At 46.2% G+C, this 26,699-nt stretch overlaps 1 protein-coding gene across 1 annotated transcript; it reads left to right on the plus strand.

Annotated features, from left to right (window-relative positions):
• LOC135570622 (translation machinery-associated protein 16-like) lies at positions 1-26,359 on the plus strand. The gene is made up of 7 exons (XM_065016570.1): positions 1-18; positions 1,289-1,395; positions 1,490-1,527; positions 9,328-9,412; positions 22,989-23,137; positions 23,794-23,836; positions 26,007-26,359. The coding sequence occupies exons 1-7, from the start codon at positions 16-18 to the stop codon at positions 26,218-26,220; spliced, it is 639 nt and encodes a 212-aa protein (XP_064872642.1). The 5' UTR covers positions 1-15; the 3' UTR covers positions 26,221-26,359.
• Positions 26,360-26,699: the final 340 nt, after the last annotated feature.

The following is a 26,699-nucleotide window of genomic DNA, read 5'->3' on the forward strand; positions in this document are numbered from 1 at the left end:
ACATACAACTAAAACATGGTAAAATTACACTTATTTAACATCCTTAACATGTATCTAGATATGTAGAAATATATTTAGCTAAACCTAGATGTATATAATGTTATAGCGCTCTTACAACCTAGTGAATGTATACTGCAAAAGAATATTAACGCAAAATGCAACAATTTCAACGATTCATGAGTTAGTTAATTTAAGGAAATCAGTCAATTGAAATAAATAAATTAAGCACTAATCTATGGATCTCACGTGACTTTCACAAGCACCAAGTCTAGGACTTGCCTAGTTCAATAAAAAACAGGTCCTAAGGCTTCTTAACAGCTTCCAGCCCCCCACTATTTGCATTGAATACTCATTTTTTTACGCTGCTGTTCCTCGCTGTTTATTACGTAGTCACGTTACCCCTACCTACATATTACCTCGACTAACCTATACCCCCCGCAGATAGACTCAGTATTGGTATTTTTTTTTACTTTAGTTTATTTATTAAATATTTTCGTCACTCTTATTTTACTTAAGCTTTTAAGTAAGTATTTCACATGACTGAGCAGGAGCGCAGTGATTGGTGGGCCTGGGAGGGCTCAGCCAATCAGAATGAGTTTTCCCCACAAAGGGCTTTATTACAGACAGAAATACTCCTCAGTTTCATCAGCTGTCCGGGTGGCTGGTCTCAGACGATCTCACAGGTGAAGAACCCGGATGTGGAGGTCCTGGGCTGGTGTGGTTACACGTGGTCTGGCGTGGTTACACGTGGTCTGGCGTGGTTACACGTGGTCTGGCGTGGTTACACGTGGTCTGGCGTGGTTACACGTGGTCTGCGGTTGTGATGCCGGTTGGACGTACTGCCAAATTCTCTAACATGACGTTGGAGGTGGCTTATGGTAGAGAAATTAACATTAAATTCTCAGGCAACAGCCCTGGAGGAAATTTCAGCATGTGAATTACACGCTCCCTCAAAACTTCAGACATCTGTGGTGTTGTGTGACAAAACTTCATATTTTAGAGTGACCTTTTATTGTCCCCAGCACAAGGTGCACCTGTGTAATGATCGTGCCGTTTAATCGGCTTCTTGATATGCCACACCTGTCAGCTGGATGGATTATCTTGGCAAAGGAGAAAGACTCACTAACTGGGAAATACGCTTTCTTGCGTATGGACATTTCTAGGATCTTTTATTTCAGTTAATGAAACATGGTACAAACACTTTACATGTTGCGTTTATATTTTAGTTCAGTATAGAATAATGCAAGACAGTGTTCTAACAGTCGTGTGTGTGTGTGTGTGTGTGTAGCCGAAGGCGGGAAAGGTAAACCAACTCAGAAGGAGAAGGTGTGTCATCCCTATAGCAGGAAAGCTGCTTACTTGGCCAGCCAGGAGACGTCTGGGAAAGAAGGAGAGGTAAGGAGGGAGGGAGATGGTTTGTGTTTTGAACAGAGAGGATCCTGTATATTGTTATATATTTATAAAGTTAAGTGTGTATCTCTGCCTCCAGACAAAAGAGTGAGAAGGCCACTCGTCTCAACAGCATTGGTGAGTCTGACAGTCTGTTACTACTATTACTGTGTTACTGTACGACTGTTACTGAACATCTGCTGTCTCAGTCACTGCCTGTCACCAAGGGAGTACCCCAAGGCTCGATCCTAGGCCCCACACTCTTCTAAATTTGCATCAACAACATAGCTCAAGCAGTAGGAAGCGCTCTCATCCAATTATATGCATATTTTTTTTATTTCACCTTTATTTAACTAGGCAAGTCAGTTAAGAACAAATTCTTATTTACAATGTGACCTACCACAAGGCAAAAGGCCTCCTGCGGGACGGGGCTCTCCATGATTGAGTCTTTGAATGAAGAGATGGAGATAAAACTGTCCGGTTTGAGTGTTTGTTGCAGCTCGTTCCAGCGCAGCGAACTGAAAGAGGAGCGAACCAGGGATGTGTGTGCTTTGGGGACCTTTAACAGAATGTGACTGGCAGAACGGATGTTGTATGTGGAGGATGAGGGCTGCAGTAGATATCTCAGATAGGGAGTGAGGCCTCAGAGGGTTTTATAAATAAGTATCAACCAGTGGGTCTTGTGACAGGTAAACAGAGATGACCAGTTTACAGAGGAATATAGAGAGCAGTGATGTGTCCTATAAGGAGCATTGGTGGTAAATCTGATGGCAGTGGTAAAGAACATCTAGCCCCGCTCGAGAGCACCCTTACTTGCCTGTGTATAAACGATGTCTTCGTAATCTAGCATGTGTAGGCTGGTCAACTGAATCAGGGTTAGTTTGGTAGCAGGGGTTAAAGAGGAGCGATTACGATGGAGGAAACCAAGTCTAGATTTAAACTTAGCCTGCAGCTTTGATATGTGCTGAGAGAAGGACAGTGTACCGTCTAGCCATATTCCCAAGTACTTGTATGAGGAGACTACCTCAAGCTCTAAACTCTCAGATGTAGTAATCACACCTGTGGGGAGAGGGGCATTCTTCTTACCAAACCACATGACCTTTGTTTTGGAGGTGTTCAGAACAAGGGCAGAGAAAGCTTGTTGAACACAGAGAGCAGTACAGAGGTGTTCAGAACAAGGTTAAGGGCAGAGAAAGCTTGTTGAACACAGAGAAAGCTTGTTGAACACAGAGAAAGCTTGTTGAACACAGAGAAAGCTTGTTGAACACAGAGAAAGCTTGTTGAACACAGAGAAAGCTTGTTGAACACAGATAATGTTTTGTTGTAGAGCGTTTAACACCAAATCTCTTAATTCAAAGACTCAGTCGTGGACACTCTTACTGACAATTGTGGCTGCACGTGATGTATTGTTCTCTCTACCTTCTTCCTTTTGTGCTGTTGTCTATGTTTGTATCGTGTTTTGTGCTGCTACCATGTTGTTGTGCTGCTACCATGTTGTTGTGTTGCTATCATATTTATTTGTTGTGTTGTGGTGCTACCATGTTGTTGTGGTGCTACCATGTTGTTGTGTTGCTATCATGTTGTTGTCATGTTGTGGTGCTACCATGTTGTTGTGTTGCTATCATGTTGTTGTCATGTTGTATTTGCTATCATGTTGTTATGTTGTGATGCTATCATGTTGTTATGTTGCTATCATGTTGTTGTCATGTTGTGTTGCTATCATGTTGTCATGTTGTGGTGCTACCATGTTGTTGTGTTGCTATCATGTTATTTGTCATGTTGTGTTGCTATCATGTTGTCATGTTGTGGTGCTACCATGTTGTTGTGTTGCTATCATGTTGTTGTCATGTTGTGTTGCTATCATGTTGTTATGTTGTGATGCTACCATGTTGTGTTGCTACATGTTGTGTTACCATGTTGTTGTCATGTTGTGTTGCTACCATGTTGTGTTGCTACCTTGTTGTTGTCATGTTGTGGTGCTACCATGTTGTGTTGCTACCTTGTTGTTGTCATGTTGTGGTGCTACCATGTTGTTGTGTTGCTATCATGTTGTTGTCATGTTGTGTTGCTACCATGTTGTTGTCATGTTGTGCAGCTACCATGTTGTTGTCATGTTGTGATGTTGTGTTCCTACCTTGTTGTTGTCATGTTGTGGTGCTACCATGTTGATGTTGTGTTCCTACCTTGTTGTTGTCATGTTGTGGTGCTACCATGTTGTCATGTTGTGCTGCTACCATGTTGTTGTCATGTTGTGGTGCTACCATGTTGTTGTGATGCTACCATGTTGTTGTCATGTTGTGCTGCTACCATGTTGTCATGTTGTGTTGCTACATGTTGTGTTGTTACCGTGTTGTTGTCATGTTGTGCTGCTACCATGTTGTTGTCATGTTGTGTTGCTACATGTTGTGTTGTTACCGTGTTGTTGTTATGTTGTGCTGCTACCATGTTGTTGTCATGTTGTGATGCTACCATGTTGTCATGTTGTGTTGCTACATGTTGTGTTGTTACCGTGTTGTTGTCATGTTGTGCTGCTACCATGTTGTTGTCATGTTGTGTTGCTACCATGTTGTGTTGTTACCGTGTTGTTGTCATGTTGTGCTGCTACCATGTTGTTGCCATGTTGTGTTGCTACATGTTGTGTTGTTACCGTGTTGTTGTCATGTTGTGATGCTACCATGTTGTTGTCATGTTGTGGTGCTACCATGTTGTCATGTTGTAATGCTACCATGTTGTTGTCATGTTGTGTTGTTGTCATGTTGTGCTGCTACCATGTTGTTGTCATGTTGTTCTTCTACCATGTTGTGCTGCTACCATGTTGTGCTGCTACCATGTTGTTGTCATGTTGTGATGCTACCATGTTGTTGTCATATTACAGTAGTTAGTATATTCAGATAGCTAGGTGGGACAACCACATTACAGTAGTTAGTATATTCAGATAGCTAGGTGGGACAACCACATATCACAGTAGTTAGTATATTCAGATAGCTAGGTGGGACAACCACATATCACAGTAGTTAGTGTATTCAGATAGCTAGGTGGGACAACCACATATCACAGTAGTTAGTATATTCAGATAGCTAGGTGGACAACCACATATCACAGTAGTTAGTATATTCAGATAGCTAGGTATCACAGGACAACCACATATCACAGTAGTTAGTATATTCAGATAGCTAGGTGGACAACCACATATCACAGTATATTCAGATAGCTAGGTGGACAACCACATATCACAGTATATTCAGATAGCTAGGTGGACAACCACATATCACAGTATATTCAGATAGCTAGGTGGGACAACCACATATCACAGTAGTTAGTATATTCAGATAGCTAGGTGGACAACCACATATCACAGTAGTTAGTATATTCAGATAGCTAGGTGGACAACCACATATCACAGTAGTTAGTATATTCAGATAGCTAGGTGAGACAACCACATATCACAGTATATTCAGATAGCTAGGTGGACAACCACATATCACAGTATATTCAGATAGCTAGGTGGACAACCACATATCACAGTATATTCAGATAGCTAGGTGGACAACCACATATCACAGTATATTCAGATAGCTAGGTGGGACAACCACATATCACAGTATATTCAGATAGCTAGGTGGACAACCACATATCACAGTAGTTAGTATATTCAGATAGCTAGGTGGACAACCACATATCACAGTAGTTAATATATTCAGATAGCTAGGTGGACAACCACATATCACAGTAGTTAGTATATTCAGATAGCTAGGTGGGACAACCACATATCACAGTAGTTAGTATATTCAGATAGCTAGGTGGGACAACCACATATCACAGTAGTTAGTATATTCAGATAGCTAGGTGGGACAACCACATATCACAGTAGTTAGTATATTCAGATAGCTAGGTGAGACAACACATATCACAGTAGTTAGTATATTCAGATAGCTAGGTGGACAACCACATATCACAGTATATTCAGATAGCTAGGTGGACAACCACATATCACAGTATATTCAGATAGCTAGGTGGACAACCACATATCACAGTAGTTAGTATATTCAGATAGCTAGGTGGACAACCACATATCACAGTAGTTAGTATATTCAGATAGCTAGGTGGACAACCACATATCACAGTATATTCAGATAGCTAGGTGAGACAACCACATATCACAGTAGTTAGTATATTCAGATAGCTAGGTGGACAACCACATATCACAGCTAGTTAGTATATTCAGATAGCTAGGTGGACAACCACATATCACAGTAGTTAGTATATTCAGATAGCTAGGTGGACAACCACATATCACAGTAGTTAGTATATTCAGATAGCTAGGTGGACAACCACATATCACATTAGTTAGTATATTCAGATAGCTAGGTGGACAACCACATATCACAGTATATTCAGATAGCTAGGTGGACAACCACATATCACAGTAGTTAGTATATTCAGATAGCTAGGTGGACAACCACATATCACATTAGTTAGTATATTCAGATAGCTAGGTGGGACAACCACATATCACAGTAGTTAGTATATTCAGATAGCTAGGTGGACAACCACATATCACAGTAGTTAGTATATTCAGATAGCTAGGTGGACAACCACATATCACAGTAGTTAGTATATTCAGATAGCTAGGTGGACAACCACATATCACAGTAGTTAGTATATTCAGATAGCTAGGTGGGACAACCACATATCACAGTAGTTAGTATATTCAGATAGCTAGGTGGGACAACCACATATCACAGTAGTTAGTATATTCAGATAGCTAGGTGGACAACCACATATCACAGTAGTTAGTATATTCAGATAGCTAGGTGGACAACCACATATTACAGTAGTTAGTATATTCAGATAGCTAGATGGGACAACCACATATCACAGTATATTCAGATAGCTAGGTGGACAACCACATATCACAGTAGTTAGTATATTCAGATAGCTAGATGGGACAACCACATATCACAGTATATTCAGATAGCTAGGTGGACAACCACATATCACAGTAGTTAGTATATTCAGATAGCTAGGTGGACAACCACATATCACAGTAGTTAATATATTCAGATAGCTAGGTGGACAACCACATATCACAGTAGTTAGTATATTCAGATAGCTAGGTGGACAACCACATATCACAGTAGTTATATATTCAGATAGCTAGGTGGACAACCACATATCACAGTAGTTAGTATATTCAGATAGCTAGGTGGACAACCACATATCACAGTATATTCAGATAGCTAGGTGGGACAACCACATATCACAGTAGTTAGTATATTCAGATAGCTAGGTGGACAACCACATATCACAGTAGTTAGTATATTCAGATAGCTAGGTGGGACAACCACATATCACAGTATATTCAGATAGCTAGGTGGACAACCACATATCACAGTATATTCAGATAGCTAGGTGGACAACCACATATCACAGTAGTTAGTATATTCAGATAGCTAGGTGGGACAACCACATATCACAGTATATTCAGATAGCTAGGTGGACAACCACATATCACAGTAGTTAGTATATTCAGATAGCTAGGTGGACAACCACATATCACAGTAGTTAATATATTCAGATAGCTAGGTGGACAACCACATATCACAGTAGTTAGTATATTCAGATAGCTAGGTGGACAACCACATATCACAGTAGTTAATATATTCAGATAGCTAGGTGGACAACCACATATCACAGTAGTTAGTATATTCAGATAGCTAGGTGGACAACCACATATCACAGTAGTTAGTATATTCAGATAGCTAGGTGGACAACCACATATTACAGTAGTTAGTATATTCAGATAGCTAGGTGGGACAACCACATATCACAGTAGTTAGTATATTCAGATAGCTAGGTGAGACAACCACATATCACAGTAGTTAGTATATTCAGATAGCTAGGTGGACAACCACATATCACAGTATATTCAGATAGCTAGGTGGACAACCACATATCACAGTATATTCAGATAGCTAGGTGGACAACCACATATCACAGTATATTCAGATAGCTAGGTGAGACAACCACATATCACAGTAGTTAGTATATTCAGATAGCTAGGTGGACAACCACATATCACAGTATATTCAGATAGCTAGGTGGGACAACCACATATCACAGTAGTTAGTATATTCAGATAGCTAGGTGGACAACCACATATCACAGTAGTTAGTATATTCAGATAGCTAGGTGGGACAACCACATATCACAGTAGTTAGTATATTCAGATAGCTAGGTGGACAACCACATATCACAGTAGTTAGTATATTCAGATAGCTAGGTGAGACCACCACATATCACAGTATATTCAGATAGCTAGGTGGGACAACCACATATCACAGTAGTTAGTATATTCAGATAGCTAGGTGGTACAACCACATATTACAGTATATTCAGATAGCTAGGTGGGACAACCACATATCACAGTAGTTAGTATATTAAGATAGCTAGGTGGACAACCACATATCACAGTAGTTAGTATATTCAGATAGCTAGGTGGACAACCACATATCACAGTAGTTAGTATATTCAGATAGCTAGGTGGACAACCACATATCACAGTATATTCAGATAGCTAGGTGGGACAACCACATATCACAGTAGTTAGTATATTCAGATAGCTAGGTGGACAACCACATATCACAGTAGTTAGTATATTCAGATAGCTAGGTGGGACAACCACATATCACAGTAGTTAGTATATTCAGATAGCTAGGTGAGACAACCACATATCACAGTAGTTAGTATATTCATATAGCTAGGTGGACAACCACATATTACAGTAGTTAGTATATTCAGATAGCTAGGTGGACAACCACATATCACAGTAGTTAGTATATTCAGATAGCTAGTTGAGACAACCACATATCACAGTATATTCAGATAGCTAGGTGGACAACCATATCACAGTAGTTAGTATATTCAGATAGCTAGGTGGACAACCACATATCACAGTATATTCAGATAGCTAGGTGGGACAACCACATATCACAGTAGTTAGTATATTCAGATAGCTAGGTGGGACAACCACATATCACAGTAGTTAGTATATTCAGATAGCTAGGTGGACAACCACATATCACAGTAGTTAGTATATTCAGATAGCTAGGTGAGACAACCACATATCACAGTAGTTAGTATATTCAGATAGCTAGGTGGACAACCACATATCACAGTAGTTAGTATATTCAGATAGCTAGATGGACAACCACATATCACAGTAGTTAGTATATTCAGATAGCTAGGTGAGACAACCACATATCACAGTAGTTAGTATATTCAGATAGCTAGGTGGACAACCACATATCACAGTATATTCAGATAGCTAGGTGGACAACCACATATCACAGTATATTCAGATAGCTAGGTGGACAACCACATATCACAGTAGTTAGTATATTCAGATAGCTAGGTGGACAACCACATATTACAGTAGTTAGTATATTCAGATAGCTAGGTGGGACAACCACATATCACAGTAGTTAGTATATTCAGATAGCTAGGTGGACAACCACATATCACAGTATATTCAGATAGCTAGGTGAGACAACCACATATTACAGTAGTTAGTATATTCAGATAGCTAGGTGGGACAACCACATATCACAGTAGTTAGTATATTCAGATAGCTAGATGGACAACCACATATCACAGTAGTTAGTATATTCAGATAGCTAGGTGGACAACCATATCACAGTATATTCAGATAGCTAGGTGAGACAACCACATATCACAGTATATTCAGAGGGTTTTATTGTCTGTGTGTGTTGATGAGTACAACGGTAGGGTGTACCCCCTCTTACCTTTTATTGTCTGTGTGTGTTGATGAGTACAACGGTAGGGTGTACCCCCTCTTACCTTTTATTGTCTGTGTGTGTTGATGAGTACAACAGGTAGGGTGTACCCCCTCTTACCTTTTATTGTCTGTGTGTGTAGGTGATAAGCTGCAGTGGTTTCAGAGCCAGCTGGACTCTGAGAAGACAGAGTTCACCAAACAGGACGCCTGTCACATCATAGAGAGGTCAGTACCCGTGTCTATATTCACCAAACAGGACACCTGTCACATCATAGAGAGGTCAGTACCCGTGTCTATATTCACCAAACAGGACACCTGTCACATCATAGAGAGGTCAGTACCCGTGTCTATATTCACCAAACAGGACACCTGTCACATAGAGAGGTCAGTACCCGTGTCTATATTCACCAAACAGGACACCTGTCACATCATAGAGAGGTCAGTACCCGTGTCTATATTCACCAAACAGGACACCTGTCACATCATAGAGAGGTCAGTACCCGTGTCTATATTCACCAAACAGGACACCTGTCACATCATAGAGAGGTCAGTACCCGTGTCTATATTCACCAAACAGGACACCTGTCACATCATAGAGAGGTCAGTACCCGTGTCTATATTCACCAAACAGGACGCCTGTCACATCATAGAGAGGTCAGTACCCGTGTCTATATTCACCAAACAGGACACCTGTCACATCATAGAGAGGTCAGTACCCGTGTCTATATTCACCAAACAGGACACCTGTCACATCATAGAGAGGTCAGTACCCGTGTCTATATTCACCAAACAGGACACCTGTCACATAGAGAGGTCAGTACCCGTGTCTATATTCACCAAACAGGACGCCTGTCACATCATAGAGAGGTCAGTACCCGTGTCTATATTCACCAAACAGGACACCTGTCACATCATAGAGAGGTCAGTACCCGTGTCTATATTCACCAAACAGGACGCCTGTCACATCATAGAGAGGTCAGTACCCGTGTCTATATTCACCAAACAGGACACCTGTCACATAGAGAGGTCAGTACCCGTGTCTATATTCACCAAACAGGACACCTGTCAAATCAAATCAAATCAAATTTTATTTGTCACATACACATGGTTAGCAGATGTTAAGAGGTCAGAGTGTAGCGAAATGCTTGTGCTTCTAGTTCCGACAATGCAGTGATAACCAACAAGTAATCTAACTAACAATTCTAAAACTACTGTCTTATACACAGTGTAAGGGGATAAATAATATGTACATAAGGATATATGAATGAGTGATGGTACAGAGCAGCAAACAGTAGATGGTATCGGTACAGTATATACATATGAGATGAGTATGTAGACAAACAAACAAAGTGGCATAGTTAAAGTGGCTAGTGATACATGTATTACATAAGGATGCAGTCGATGATGTAGAGTACAGTATATACGTATGCATATGAGATGAATAATGTAGGGTAAGTAACATTATATAAGGTAGCATTGTTTAAAGTGGCTAGTGATATATTTACATCATTTCCCATCAATTCCCATTATTAAAGTGGCTGGAGTTGGGTCAGTGTCAATGACAGTGTGTTGGCAGCAGCCACTCAATGGTGGCTGTTTAACAGTCTGATAGCCTTGAGATAGAAGCTGTTTTTCAGTCTCTCAGTCCCAGCTTTGATGCACCTGTACTGACCTCGCCTTCTGAATGATAGCGGGGTGAACAGGCAGTGGTTCGGTGGTTGATGTCCTTGATGATCTTTATGGCCTTCCTGTAACATCGGGTGGTGTAGGTGTCCTGGAGGGCAGGTAGTTTGCCCCGGTGATGCGTTGTGCAGACCTCACTACCCTCTGGAGCCTTACGGTTGAGGGCGGAGCAGTTGCCGTACCAGGCGGTGATACAGCCCGCCAGGATGCTCTCGATTGTGCATCCAAACAGACACCTGAGTGCTTTTGGTGACAAGTCGAATTTCTTCAGCCTCCTGAGGTTGAAGAGGCGCAGCCTTCTTCACGACGCTTGTCAGTGTGAGTGGACCAATTCAGTTTGTCTGTGATGTGTATGCCGAGGAACTTAAAACTTGCTACCCTCTCCACTACTGTTCCATCGATGTGGATAGGGGGGTGTTCCCTCTGCTGTTTCCTGAAGTCCACAATGTCACATAGAGAGGTCAGTACCCGTGTCTATATTCACCAAACAGGACGCCTGTCACATCATAGAGAGGTCAGTACCCGTGTCTATATTCACCAAACAGGACACCTGTCACATAGAGAGGTCAGTACCCGTGTCTATATTCACCAAACAGGACACCTGTCACATCACATAGAGAGGTCAGTACCCGTGTCTATATTCACCAAACAGGACACCTGTCACATCACATAGAGAGGTCAGTACCCGTGTCTATATTCACCAAACAGGACACCTGTCACATCACATAGAGAGGTCAGTACCCGTGTCTATATTCACCAAACGGGACACCTGTCACATCATAGAGAGGTCAGTACCCGTGTCTATATTCACCAAACAGGACACCTGTCACATCACAGAGAGGTCAGTACCCGTGTCTATATTCACCAAACAGGACACCTGTCACATAGAGAGGTCAGTACCCGTGTCTATATTCACCAAACAGGACACCTGTCACATAGAGAGGTCAGTACCCGTGTCTATATTCACCAAACAGGACACCTGTCACATCATAGAGAGGTCAGTACCCGTGTCTATATTCACCAAACAGGACACCTGTCACATAGAGAGGTCAGTACCCGTGTCTATATTCACCAAACAGGACACCTGTCACATCATAGAGAGGTCAGTACCCGTGTCTATATTCACCAAACAGGACACCTGTCACATCATAGAGAGGTCAGTACCTGTGTCTATATTCACCAAACAGGACACCTGTCACATCATAGAGAGGTCAGTACCTGTGTCTATATTCACCAAACAGGACACCTGTCACATAGAGAGGTCAGTACCCGTGTCTATATTCACCAAACAGGACACCTGTCACATAGAGAGGTTCAGTACCCGTGTCTATATTCACCAAACAGGACACCTGTCACATCATAGAGAGGTCAGTACCCGTGTCTATATTCACCAAACAGGACACCTGTCACATAGAGAGGTGTCAGTACCCGTGTCTATATTCACCAAACAGGACACCTGTCACATCATAGAGAGGTCAGTACCCGTGTCTATATTCACCAAACAGGACACCTGTCACATCATAGAGAGGTCAGTACCCGTGTCTATATTCACCAAACAGGACACCTGTCACATCATAGAGAGGTCAGTACCCGTGTCTATATTCACCAAACAGGACACCTGTCACATAGAGAGGTCAGTACCCGTGTCTATATTCACCAAACAGGACACCTGTCACATCATAGAGAGGTCAGTACCCGTGTCTATATTCACCAAACAGGACACCTGTCACATCATAGAGAGGTCAGTACCCGTGTCTATATTCACCAAACAGGACACCTGTCACATCATAGAGAGGTCAGTACCCGTGTCTATATTCACCAAACAGGACACCTGTCACATAGAGAGGTCAGTACCCGTGTCTATATTCACCAAACAGGACACCTGTCACATCATAGAGAGGTCAGTACCCGTGTCTATATTCACCAAACAGGACACCTGTCACATAGAGAGGTCAGTACCCGTGTCTATATTCACCAAACAGGACACCTGTCACATAGAGAGGTCAGTACCCGTGTCTATATTCACCAAACAGGACACCTGTCACACATAGAGAGGTCAGTACCCGTGTCTATATTCACCAAACAGGACACCTGTCACATAGAGAGGTCAGTACCCGTGTCTATATTCACCAAACAGGACACCTGTCACATCATAGAGTCATACCCTGTCTATATTCACCAAACAGGACACCTGTCTCATTTGACAGTCTAGACCAGAAATGACTTCTTTAAAAGTCAGTGTTGTCAAATACACAAACAAACCCTGTAAACATTGAAGTAAATACAGTTTTATTCACCCAAACAGGACACCTGTCACATCATGCTAAATTAGTAGATATTACTGCACTGTTGTCTAGAAACAAACAGGACACCTTTCACATAGAGAGGTCACTGCACTGTCTATATTCAGAAACACAAGCATCTGAATCTGCCTGTCACATACCTTTACTAAATCAGTACCCGTGTCTATATTCACCAAACAGGACACCTGTAGAAACACAAGCATCTGAAGCTAAATTAGTACCCGTGATATTCACTGTTGGAGCTAGAAAACAGGACACCTGTCACATTTAGTCAGTACCCTGTTGTCTAGAAATTCACAAACAGGATCACCTGTCACCTTTATCTAAATTCAGATACCCTGCACTGTTGGAGCTAGAAACACAAGCATCTGAATCTGGTCTTACACCTTTACTAAATTAGTATATATTACCCTGTTCTAGAATTCACCAAACAGGACACTGAATCTGTCTTAACCTTTACTAAATTACCCGTGTATATATTACTGCACTGTTCTAGAAAACAAGGACACCTTCAGCATAGTAGGTCAGTACGTGTCTATATTCACCAAACAGGACACCTGTCACATTTAGCTAGATATTACTGCACTGTTGGAGCTAGAAACACAAGCATTTAGCTAGATATTATTGCACTGTTGGAGCAGAAACACAAGCATTTAGTTAGATATTACTGCACTGTTGGAGCTAGAAACACAAGACATTTAGTTAGATACTACTGCACTGTTCAGCTAGGAACACAAGCATTTAGTTAGATACTACTGCACTGTTGGAGCTAGAAACACAGCATCTGAATCCTGTCTTTACTAAAGTCAGTACCCGTGTCTATATTACACCTGTTAAACTAGGAACACAAGCATTTAGTTAGATCACACTGCACTGTTGGAGCTAGGTCTAATTCACAAACATTTAGCTAGATATTATTGCACTGTTGGAGCTAGGAACACAAGCATCTGAATCTGCTGTCTTAACCTTTACTAAATTAGTATATATTACTGCACTGTTGGAGCTAGAAACACAAGCATTAAACTAGGTGTAACTATACTGTTGGAGCAGAAAGACAAACATTTAACTAGGTATTTTATTTGTTAAACTTTTATTTAACTAGGCAAGTCAGTTAAGAACAAATTCTTATTTTCAATGGGAACAGTGGGTTAACTGCCTGTTCAGGGGCAGAACGACAGATGTGTACCTTGTCAGCTCAGGGATTTGAACTTGCAACCTTTCGGTTACTGGCCCAACGCTCTAACCACTAGGCTACCCTACTGTAGGAGCTAGAAACACAAGCATTTAGCTAGATATTACTATACTGTTGGAGCTAGAAACACAAGCATTTAGCTAGGTATTACTATACTGTTGGAGCTGGAAACACAAGCATTTAGCTAGGTATTACTATACTGTAGGAGCTAGAAACACAAGCATTTAGCTAGATATTACTATACTGTTGGCCAGGTACAGCTCTGTTCAGCTGTAGTGGGACTAGGGCAAAGCAGTTAGCTAGGTTACTGCTCTGTTTCAGCTGTCGTGGGACTAGAAACAGTTAAGTTACTGCTCTGTTTCAGCTGTCGTGGGACTAGGGCAAAAGCAGTTAGCTAGGTTACTGCTCTGTTTCAGCTGTCGTGGGACTAAGGGTCAGTAAGCATTAGCCAGGTAATGCTCTGTTTCAGCTAGTGGGATCAGGGCAAAAGCACACCTTACTAGGTTACTGTCTGTTTCAGGACACCTGTCACATAGAGTGGGACTAGGGCAAAGCAGTTAGTAGGTAATGCTCTGTTTCAGCTGTAATGGTACTAGGGCAAACAGTTAGCTAGGTTACTGCTCTGTTTCAGCTGTAGAGGGACTAGGAAAGCCTGTTAGCTAGGTTACTGCTCTGTTTCAGCTTGTCTAGGGCAAAGCAGTTAACTAGGTTACTGCTCTGTTTCACTGTAGTGGGACTAGGGCAAAGCAGTTAGCTAGGTTACTGCTCTGTTTCAGCTGTCGTGGGACTAGGGCAAAGCAGTTAGCTAGGTTACTGCTCTGTTCAGCTGTAGTGGGACTAGGGCAAAGCAGTTAGCTAGGTTACTGCTCTGTTTCAGCTCTCGTGGGACTAGGGCAACGCAGTTAGCTAGGTTACTGCTCTGTTTCAGCTGTAGTGGGACTAGGGCAAAGCAGTTAGCTAGGTTACTGCTCTGTTTCAGCTGTCGTGGGACTAGGGCAAAGCAGTTAGCTAGGTTACTGCTCTGTTTCAGCTGTCGTGGGACTAGGGCAAAGCAGTTAGCTAGGTTACTGCTCTGTTTCAGCTGTCGTGGGACTAGGGCAAAGCAGTTAGCCAGGTAATGCTCTGTTTCAGCTGTAGTGGGACTAGGGCAAAGCAGTTAGCTAGGTTACTGCTCTGTTTCAGCTGTCGTGGGACTAGGGCAAAGCAGTTAGCTAGGTAATGCTCTGTTTCAGCTGTAATGGTACTAGGGCAAAGCAGTTAGCTAGGTTACTGCTCTGTTTCAGCTGTAGAGGGACTAGGGCAAAGCAATTAGCTAGGTTACTGCTCTGTTTCAGCTGTAGTGGGACTAGGGCAAAGCAGTTAGCTAGGTTACTGCTCTGTTTAGCTAGTGGGAGGGAAACACAAGCAGTTGCTAGGTTACTGCTCTGTTTCAGCTGTCGTGGGACTAGGGCAAAGCAGTTAGCTAGGTTACTGCTCTGTTCAGCTGTAGTGGGACTAGGGCAAAGCAGTTAGCTAGGTTACTGCTCTGTTTCAGCTCTCGTGGGACTAGGGCAACGCAGTTAGCTAGGTTACTGCTCTGTTTCAGCTGTAGTGGGACTAGGGCAAAGCAGTTAGCTAGGTAATGCTCTGTTTCAGCTGTAGTGGGGCTAGGGCAAAGCAGTTAGCCAGGTAATGCTCTGTTTCAGCTGTAGTGGGACTAGGGCAAAGCAGTTAGCTAGGTTACTGCTCTGTTTCAGCTGTAGTGGGACTAGGGCAAAGCAGTTAGCTAGGTTACTGCTCTGTTTCAGCTGTAGTGGGACTAGGGCAAAGCAGTTAGCTAGGTAATGCTCTGTTTCAGCTGTAGTGGGACTAGGGCAAAGCAGTTAGCTAGGTACTGCTCTGTTCAGCTGTAGTGGGACTAGGGCAAAGCAGTTAGCTAGGTTACTGCTCTGTTTCAGCTGTAGTGGGACTAGGGCAAAGCAGTTAGCTAGGTTACTGCTCTGTTCAGCTGTAGTGAGACTGGGGCAAAGCAGTTAGCTAGGTAATGCTCTGTTCAGCTGTTGTGGGACTAGGGCAAAGCAGTTAGCTAGGTAATGCTCTGTTTCAGCTGTAGTGGGACTAGGGCAAAGCAGTTAGCTAGGTTACTGCTCTGTTTCAGCTGTAGTGGGACTAGGGCAAAGCAGTTAGCTAGGTACTGCTCTGTTTCAGCTGTAGTGGGACTAGGGCAAAGCAGTTAGCTAGGTTACTGCTCTGTTTCAGCTGTAGTGAGACTGGGGCAAAGCAGTTAGCTAGGTTACTGCTCTGTTTCAGCTGTCGTGGGACTAGGGCAAAGCAGTTAGCTAGGTAATGCTCTGTTTCAGCTGTAGTGGGCTTAGGGCAAAGCAGTTAGCTAGGTAATGCTCTGTTTCAGCTGTAGTGGGACTAGGGCAAAGCAGTTGGCTAGGTAATGCTCTGTTCAGCTGTAGTGGGACTAGGGCAAAGCAGTTCGCTAGGTAATGCTCTGTTCAGCTGTCGTGGGACTAGGGCAAAGCAGTTAGCTAGGTTACTGCTCTGTTCAGCTGTCGTGGGACTAGGGTAAAGCAGTTAGCTAGGTTACTGCTCTGTTTCAGCTGTCGTGGGACTAGGGTAAAGCAGTTAGCTAGGTTACTGCTCTGTTTCAGCTGTCGTGGGACTAGGGTAAAGCAGTTCGCTAGGTTACTGCTCTGTTCAGCTGTCGTGGGACTAGGGCAAAGCAGTTAGCTAGGTTACTGCTCTGTTCAGCTGTCGTGGGACTAGGGCAAAACAGTTAGCTAGGTTACTGCTCTGTTTCAGCTGTCGTGGGCAGCCTAGCTGCTTGGAGAAGGAGGTGTTTCCTGTACCCTTGAGGGACATGCAGACAGGGACTGTCGTGGGCAGCCTAGCTGCTTGGAGAAGGAGGTGTTTCCTGTACCCTTGAGGGACATGCAGACAGGGACTGTCGTGGGCAGCCTAGCTGCTTGGAGAAGGAGGTGTTTCCTGTACCCTTGAGGGACATGCAGACAGGGAACTGTCGTGGGCAGCCTAGCTGCTTGGAGAAGGAGGTGTTTCCTGTACCCTTGAGGGACATGCAGACAGGGACTGTCGTGGGCAGCCTAGCTGCTTGGAGAAGGAGGTGTTTCCTGTACCCTTGAGGGACATGCAGACAGGGACTGTCGTGGGCAGCCTAGCTGCTTGGAGAAGGAGGTGTTTCCTGTACCCTTGAGGGACATGCAGACAGGGAACTGTCTGTGGGCAGCCTAGCTTTGGAGAAGGAGGTGTTTCCTGTACCCTGTGAGGGACATGCAGACAGGAACACGTGGGCAGCCTAGCTGCTTGGAGAAGGAGGTGTTTCCTGTACCCTTGAGGGACATGCAGACAGGGACTGTCGTGGGCAGCCTAGCTGCTTGGAGAAGGAGGTGTTTCCTGTACCCTTGAGGGACATGCAGACAGGGAACTTTGGGCAGCCTAGCTGCTTGGAGAAGGAGGTGTTTCCTGTACCCTTGAGGGACATGCAGACAGGGCTGTCGTGGGCAGCCTAGCTGCTTGGAGAAGGAGGTGTTTCCTGTACTTGAGGGACATGCAGACAGGGACTGTCGTGGGCAGCCTAGCTGCTTGGAGAAGGAGGTGTTTCCTGTACCCTGAGGGACATGCAGACAGGGAACTGTCGTGGGCAGCCTAGCTGCTTGGAGAAGGAGGTGTTTCCTGTACCCTTGAGGGACATGCAGACAGGGACTGTCGTGGGCAGCCTAGCTGCTTGGAGAAGGAGGTATTTCCTGTTTGAGGGACATGCAGTGGGACTCGTGGGCAGCCTAGCTGCTTGGAGAAGGAGGTGTTTCCTGTACCCTTGAGGGACATGCAGACAGGGCTGTCTGTGGGAAGAGGCCTAGCTGCTTGGAGAAGGAGGTGTTTCCTGTACCCTTGAGGGACATGCAGACAGGGACGTGGGCAGCCTAGCTGCTTGGAGAAGGAGGTGTTTCCTGTACCCTTGAGGGACATGCAGACAGGGACTGTTGGGCAGCCTAGCTGCTGTTTCCTTCTTGAGGGACATGCAGACAGGGACTGTCGTGGGCAGCCTAGCTGCTTGGAGAAGGAGGTGTTTCCTGTACCCTTGAGGGACATGCAGACAGTTGTCGTGGGCAGCCTAGCTGCTTGGAGAAGGAGGTGTTTCCTGTACCCTTGAGGGACATGCAGACAGGACTGTCGTGGGCAGCCTAGCTGCTTGGAGAAGGAGGTGTTTCCTGTACCCTTGAGGGACATGCAGACAGGGACTGTCGTGGGCAGCCTAGCTGCTTGGAGAAGGAGGTGTTTCCTGTACCCTTGAGGGACATGCAGACAGGGACTGTCGTGGGCAGCCTAGCTGCTTGAGAAGGAGGTGTTTCCTGTACCCTTGAGGGACATGCAGACAGGGACTGTCGTGGGCAGCCTAGCTGCTTGGAGAAGGAGGTGTTTCCTGTTTGAGGGACATGCAGACAGGGACTGTCGTGGGCAGCCTAGCTGCTTGGAGAAGGAGGTGTTTCCTGTACCCTTGAGGGACATGCAGACAGGGACTGGTCGTGGGCAGCCTAGCTGCTTGGAGAAGGAGGTGTTTCTGTACCCTTGAGGGACATGCAGTGGGACTAGGGCAGCCTAGCTGCTTGGAGAAGGAGGTGTTTCTGTTTGAGGGACATGCAGACAGGGACTGTAGGGCAACCTAGCTGCTTGGAGAAGGAGGTGTTTCCTGTACCCTTGAGGGACATGCAGACAGGGACTGTCGTGGGCAGCCTAGCTGCTTGAGAAGGAGGTGTTTCCTGTTTGAGGGACATGCAGACAGGGACTGTCGTGGGCAGCCTAGCTGCTTGGAGAAGGAGGTGTTTCCTGTACCCTTGAGGGACATGCAGACAGGGACTGTCGTGGGCAGCCTAGCTGCTTGGAGAAGGAGGTGTTTCCTGTACCCTTGAGGGACATGCAGACAGGGACTGTCGTGGGCAGCCTAGCTGCTTGGAGAAGGAGGTGTTTCCTGTACCCTTGAGGGACATGCAGACAGGGACTGTCGGGGCAAAGCTGCTTGGAGAAGGAGGTGTTTCCTGTACCCTTGAGGGACATGCAGACAGGGACTGTCGTGGGCAGCCTAGCTGCTTGGAGAAGGAGGTGTTTCCTGTACCCTTGAGGGACATGCAGACAGGGACTGTCGTGGGCAGCCTAGCTGCTTGGAGAAGGAGGTGTTTCCTGTACCCTTGAGGGACATGCAGACAGGGACTGTCGTGGGCAGCCTAGCTGCTTGGAGAAGGAGGTGTTTCCTGTACCCTTGAGGGACATGCAGACAGGGACTGTCGTGGGCAGCCTAGCTGCTTGGAGAAGGAGGTGTTTCCTGTACCCTTGAGGGACATGCAGACAGGGACTGTCGTTGGCAGCCTAGCTGCTTGGAGAAGGAGGTGTTTCCTGTACCCTTGAGGGACATGCAGACAGGGACTGTCGTGGGCAGCCTAGCTGCTTGGAGAAGGAGGTGTTTCCTGTACCCTTGAGGGACATGCAGACAGGGACTGTCGTGGGCAGCCTAGCTGCTTGGAGAAGGAGGTGTTTCCTGTACCCTTGAGGGACATGCAGACAGGGACTGCGTGGGCAGCCTAGCTGCTTGGAGAAGGAGGTGTTTCCTGTACCCTTGAGGGACATGCAGACAGGGACTGTCGTGGGCAGCCTAGCTGCTTGGAGAAGGAGGTGTTTCCTGTACCCTTGAGGGACATGCAGACAGGGACTGTCGTGGGCAGCCTAGCTGCTTGGAGAAGGAGGTGTTTCCTGTACCCTTGAGGGACATGCAGACAGGGACTGTCGTGGGCAGCCTAGCTGCTTGGAGAAGGAGGTGTTTCCTGTACCCTTGAGGGACATGCAGACAGGACTGTCGTGGGCAGCCTAGCTGCTTGGAGAAGGAGGTGTTTCCTGTACCCTTGAGGGACATGCAGACAGGGACTGTCGTGGGCAGCCTAGCTGCTTGGAGAAGGAGGTGTTTCCTGTACCCTTGAGGGACATGCAGACAGGGACTGTCGTGGGCAGCCTAGCTGCTTGGAGAAGGAGGTGTTTCCTGTACCCTTGAGGGACATGCAGACAGGGACTGTCGTGGGCAGCCTAGCTGCTTGGAGAAGGAGGTGTTTCCTGTACCCTTGAGGGACATGCAGACAGGGACTGTCGTGGGCAGCCTAGCTGCTTGGAGAAGGAGGTGTTTCCTGTACCCTTGAGGGACATGCAGACAGGGACTGTCGTGGGCAGCCTAGCTGCTTGGAGAAGGAGGTGTTTCCTGTACCCTTGAGGGACATGCAGACAGGGACTGGTGGGCAGCCTAGCTGCTTGAGAAGGAGGTGTTTCCTGTACCCTTGAGGGACATGCAGACAGGGACTGTCGTGGGCAGCCTAGCTGCTTGGAGAAGGAGGTGTTTCCTGTACCCTTGAGGGACATGCAGACAGGGACTGTCGTGGGCAGCCTAGCTGCTTGGAGAAGGAGGTGTTTCCTGTACCCTTGAGGGACATGCAGACAGGGACTGTCGTGGGCAGCCTAGCTGCTTGGAGAAGGAGGTGTTTCCTGTACCCTTGAGGGACATGCAGACAGGGACTGTCGTGGGCAGCCTAGCTGCTTGGAGAAGGAGGTGTTTCCTGTACCCTTGAGGGACATGCAGACAGGGACTCGTGGGCAGCCTAGCTGCTTGGAGAAGGAGGTGTTTCCTGTACCCTTGAGGGACATGCAGACAGGGACTGTCGTGGGCAGCCTAGCTGCTTGGAGAAGGAGGTGTTTCCTGTACCCTTGAGGGACATGCAGACAGGGACTGTCGTGGGCAGCCTAGCTGCTTGGAGAAGGAGGTGTTTCCTGTACCCTTGAGGGACATGCAGACAGGGACTGTCGTGGGCAGCCTAGCTGCTTGGAGAAGGAGGTGTTTCCTGTACCCTTGAGGGACATGCAGACAGGGACTGTCGTGGGCAGCCTAGCTGCTTGGAGAAGGAGGTGTTTCCTGTACCCTTGAGGGACATGCAGACATCGTGGGCAGCCTAGCTGCTTGGAGAAGGAGGTGTTTCCTGTACCCTTGAGGGACATGCAGACAGGGACTGTCGTGGGCAGCCTAGCTGCTTGGAGAAGGAGGTGTTTCCTGTACCCTTGAGGGACATGCAGACAGGGACTGTCGTGGGCAGCCTAGCTGCTTGGAGAAGGAGGTGTTTCCTGTACCCTTGAGGGACATGCAGACAGGGACTGTCGTGGGCAGCCTAGCTGCTTGGAGAAGGAGGTGTTTCCTGTACCCTTGAGGGACATGCAGACAGGGACTGTCGTGGGCAGCCTAGCTGCTTGGAGAAGGAGGTGTTTCCTGTACCCTTGAGGGACATGCAGACAGGGACTGTCGTGGGCAGCCTAGCTGCTTGGAGAAGGAGGTGTTTCCTGTACCCTTGAGGGACATGCAGACAGGGACTGTCGTGGGCAGCCTAGCTGCTTGGAGAAGGAGGTGTTTCCTGTACCCTTGAGGGACATGCAGACAGGGACTGTCGTGGGCAGCCTAGCTGCTTGGAGAAGGAGGTGTTTCCTGTACCCTTGAGGGACATGCAGACAGGGACTGTCGTGGGCAGCCTAGCTGCTTGGAGAAGGAGGTGTTTCCTGTACCCTTGAGGGACATGCAGACAGGGACTGCTTGGAGAAGGAGGTTACTGCTCTGGGCAGCCTAGCTGCTTGGAGAAGGAGGTGTTTCCTGTACCCTTGAGGGACATGCAGACAGGGACTGTCGTGGGCAGCCTAGCTGCTTGGAGAAGGAGGTGTTTCCTGTACCCTTGAGGGACATGCAGACAGGGACTGTCGTGGGCAGCCTAGCTGCTTGGAGAAGGAGGTGTTTCCTGTACCCTTGAGGGACATGCAGACAGGGACTGTCGTGGGCAGCCTAGCTGCTTGGAGAAGGAGGTGTTTCCTGTACCCTTGAGGGACATGCAGACAGGGACTGTCGTGGGCAGCCTAGCTGCTTGGAGAAGGAGGTGTTTCCTGTACCCTTGAGGGACATGCAGACAGGGACTGTCTTGGGCAGCCTAGCTGCTTGGAGAAGGAGGTGTTTCCTGTACCCTTGAGGGACATGCAGACAGGGACTGTCGTGGGCAGCCTAGCTGCTTGGAGAAGGAGGTGTTTCCTGTACCCTTGAGGGACATGCAGACAGGGACTGTCGTGGGCAGCCTAGCTGCTTGGAGAAGGAGGTGTTTCCTGTACCCTTGAGGGACATGCAGACAGGGACTGTCGTGGGCAGCCTAGCTGCTTGGAGAAGGAGGTGTTTCCTGTACCCTTGAGGGACATGCAGACAGGGACTGTCGTGGGCAGCCTAGCTGCTTGGAGAAGGAGGTGTTTACCCTTGAGGGACATGCAGACAGGGACTGTGTGGGCAGCCTAGCTGCTTGGAGAAGGAGGTGTTTCCTGTACCCTTGAGGGACATGCAGACAGGGACTGTCGTGGGCAGCCTAGCTGCTTGGAGAAGGAGGTGTTTCCTGTACCCTTGAGGGACTTTTGAAATGTTTGGATATTTTTTTTGTACATGTGATTGGTGGATTCAAATAAAGTGTTTAAAATGTGTGTGTGTGTTTATGTGTTTATGTGTGTGTGTGTTTATGTGTGTGTGTGTGTGTTTATGTGTGTGTATCACTGTGTGTGTGTGTGTGTGTAGGTACCTGCAGAGGTTTGACGGGGAGTTGGACCAGATAGAGCTGGTGAACGGGATCAAAGGTCGTCAGGGTCGTCTCCATGGCAGCAGGGAGACCGTCATCAAACAGACTGTAGAGAGAGAGACCGCTCTGTACCATGGCAACGGCTTCGGTCAGTCACACACACACACACAAAATGATACACACACGCACAGTGATACACACACACACACACACAGTGATACACACACACACAAAATGATACATACACACACAGTGATACACACACACACACACACAGTGATACACACACACACACACACAGTGATACACACACACACACACACACACACACACACACGGTGACACACACACACACAGTGATACACACACACACATACACACACAGTGATACACACACACACACACACACAGTGATACACACACAGTGATACACACACACACACGGTGACACACACACACGCAGTGATACACACACACACACACACACACAGTGATACACACACATACACACACAGTGATACACACACACACACACACACACACACACACACACACAGTGATACACACACATACACACACAGTGATACACACACACAGTGATACACACACACACACACACACACAGTGATACACACACACACGGTGATACACACACATACACACACAGTGATACACACACACACAGTGACACACACACACACATACACACACAGTGATACACACACACACACGGTGATACATACACACACGGTGATACACACACACACACAGAACCCTGACAGTGTGTTCCTCTTCTCTCCTCAGAGATTCCAGACATCATCAACTCTAAACATCTCAAGACCTTCAGGTGAGACGACCAATGACAACCCAACTCTGGCTAGAGCAGGAATCTGATTAGTTTGTGTCAGTAGAGCTGTGATCTGATTGGTTGTTGCCAGTAGAGCTGTGATCTGATTGGTTGTTGTCAGTAGAGCTGTGATGATTCATGAAAAACAGCTCTATTCGTTATATTTACCTCAAACATTCTCTCACCTGATTGGTTGATTCTGTTGTGGTTCGTTCCTTGTCAATCATTGGCTCATTGGTGAAATTAGCGTTCAGACAATATCTTTAAGAAACCTTTATTAATTCAATTGCAGACAGAAGTTGACAACGGGAACATAGCAACCATGTTTCCAGAGTAATTTCTGCAAAATAGAAAAGGGATTTGAGTTGTTTTATTATTCCTGCAGTAATATATCTTAGTGATGTCACTGCCTACGTCATTACCTTCTACTCATGAGACCAAGCCCATGCCACCGCAGCTTATAGAAACAGTCGTTTCAGTGTTATCTAAAGGCTCAGCAGGAAATGTCCCCAAGTTGATTTATAGTGGAGTGTCTGACTAGTCTCTCATCTCTCAGACACTGCAGAGTTCTGTCTCACAGTCACACGTCTCTCAGACACTGCAGAGTTCTGTCTCTGTCACACGTCTCTCAGACACTGCAGAGTTCTGTCTCTCAGTCACACGTCTCTCAGACACTGCAGAGTTCTGTCTCAGTCACACGTCTCTCAGACACTGCAGAGTTCTGTCTCAGTCACACGTCTCTCAGACACTGCAGAGTTCTGTCTCTCAGTCACACGTCTCTCAGACACTGCAGAGTTCTGTCTCAGTCACACGTCTCTCAGACACTGCAGAGTTCTGTCACAGTCACACGTCTCTCAGACACTGCAGAGTTCTGTCTCAGTCACACGTCTCTCAGACACTGCAGAGTTCTGTCTCACAGTCACACGTCTCTCAGACACTGCAGAGTTCTGTCTCACAGTCACACGTCTCTCAGACACTGCAGAGTTCTGTCTCAGTCACACGTCTCTCAGACACTGCAGAGTTCTGTCACACAGTCACACGTATCTCAGACACTGCAGAGTTCTGTCTCACAGTCACACGTCTCTCAGACACTGCAGAGTTCTGTCTCTCAGTCACACGTCTCTCAGACACTGCAGAGTTCTGTCTCAGTCACACGTCTCTCAGACACTGCAGAGTTCTGTCTCAGTCACACGTCTCTCAGACACTGCAGAGTTCTGTCTCAGTCACACGTCTCTCAGACACTGCAGAGTTCTGTCACAGTCACACGTCTCTCAGACACTGCAGAGTTCTGTCTCTCAGTCACACGTCTCTCAGACACTGCAGAGTTCTGTCTCAGTCACACGTCTCTCAGACACTGCAGAGTTCTGTCTCAGTCACACGTCTCTCAGACACTGCAGAGTTCTGTCTCTCAGTCACACGTCTCTCAGACACTGCAGAGTTCTGTCTCTCAGTCACACGTCTCTCAGACACTGCAGAGTTCTGTCTCACAGTCACACGTCTCTCAGACACTGCAGAGTTCTGTCTCAGTCACACGTCTCTCAGACACTGCAGAGTTCTGTCTCAGTCACACGTCTCTCAGACCGTTTTCTTTAGAAGAGGCAGAGACTAGAAATAAACTGTGGAACAATATTAAACCTTTTATCATGAATATATATATTGTTAATCTGTAGTCCAGGACCCTATAAATGTAGTGGGGGAGGGGTCTTATAGCCCCTCCCCTTCTATTAATACAACATAATCAATCATTTGGTACAGCCCCTATCATGACCCCTAGGTGAACCCAACAGTTCCATGGTTCTGAGCTGTGATTGGATGATTCCATGGTTCTGAGCTGTGATTGGATGATTCCATGGTTCTGAGCTGTGATTGGATGATTCCATGGTTCTGAGCTGTGATTGGATGATTCCATGGTTCTGAGCTGTGATTGGATGATTCCATTGTTCTGAGCTGCGATTGGATGATTCCATGGTTCTGAGCTGCGATTGGATGATTCCATGGTTCTGAGCTGCGATTGGATGATTCCATTGTTCTGAGCTGGGATTGGATGATTCTATTGTTCTGAGCTGGGATTGGATGATTCCGTGGTTTTGAGCTGGGATTGGATGATTCCATTGTTCTGAGCTGTGATTGGATGATTCCATTGTTCTGAGCTGTGATTGGTTGGTTTCAGGGAGTGGAGCGGCGATCTAAAGAAGCTTCCCAACATCAAGATGAGGAAGTTCTCTTCCCGAGGGACGGAAAGAACAGGAGGAGGAGAGGAGACCGCTGGAGGAGAGGAGGAGGAGACCGCTGGAGGAGAGGAGGAGGAGGAGACCGCCGGAGGAGAGGAGGAGGAGGCCTTAATGAAGGACTCAGATTCAGACACCCAGGAAGATGCCCCATAATGCTTTGCATGTTAGAACTCTGGGGATGTCAGCCATACTACCTGACTGGGGTTAAGACAACCTGTGTGTGTGTGTGTGTGTGTGTGTGTGTGTGTGTGTGTCCCAATACAGACATCTAATAAACCTAAATACAGACCGATACTGTTGTTCTGTTTCATTGAAGAGACTCTTTAAACATAGAAATTAGAGTGTGTCCGTTGCTGTGTTCAAGGCAACTTGGAACTAGGAAACTCTGAAATGTTCAACCTGGAAACCCTTTATGTTTGAGATCAGAGGATCAATAGGAAGCTCCCAGCAAAATAAAAGTAAGCACATCTTTACTCTGAGGTTCTGAGTTGTCTTGAACATGGCTAGTTTGTGTCCAGTCAGTAACTCCACTATACGGGTTGTATCCAGTCAGGTTGTACCCAGTCAGGTTGTACCTAGTCAGGTTGTACCCAGTCAGGTTGTATCCAGTCAGGTTGTACCCAGTCAGGTTG

Source organism: Oncorhynchus nerka, unplaced genomic scaffold, assembly GCF_034236695.1.
Source record: "Oncorhynchus nerka isolate Pitt River unplaced genomic scaffold, Oner_Uvic_2.0 unplaced_scaffold_972, whole genome shotgun sequence".
In the NCBI taxonomy this organism is placed as follows: Eukaryota; Metazoa; Chordata; class Actinopteri; order Salmoniformes; family Salmonidae; genus Oncorhynchus; species Oncorhynchus nerka.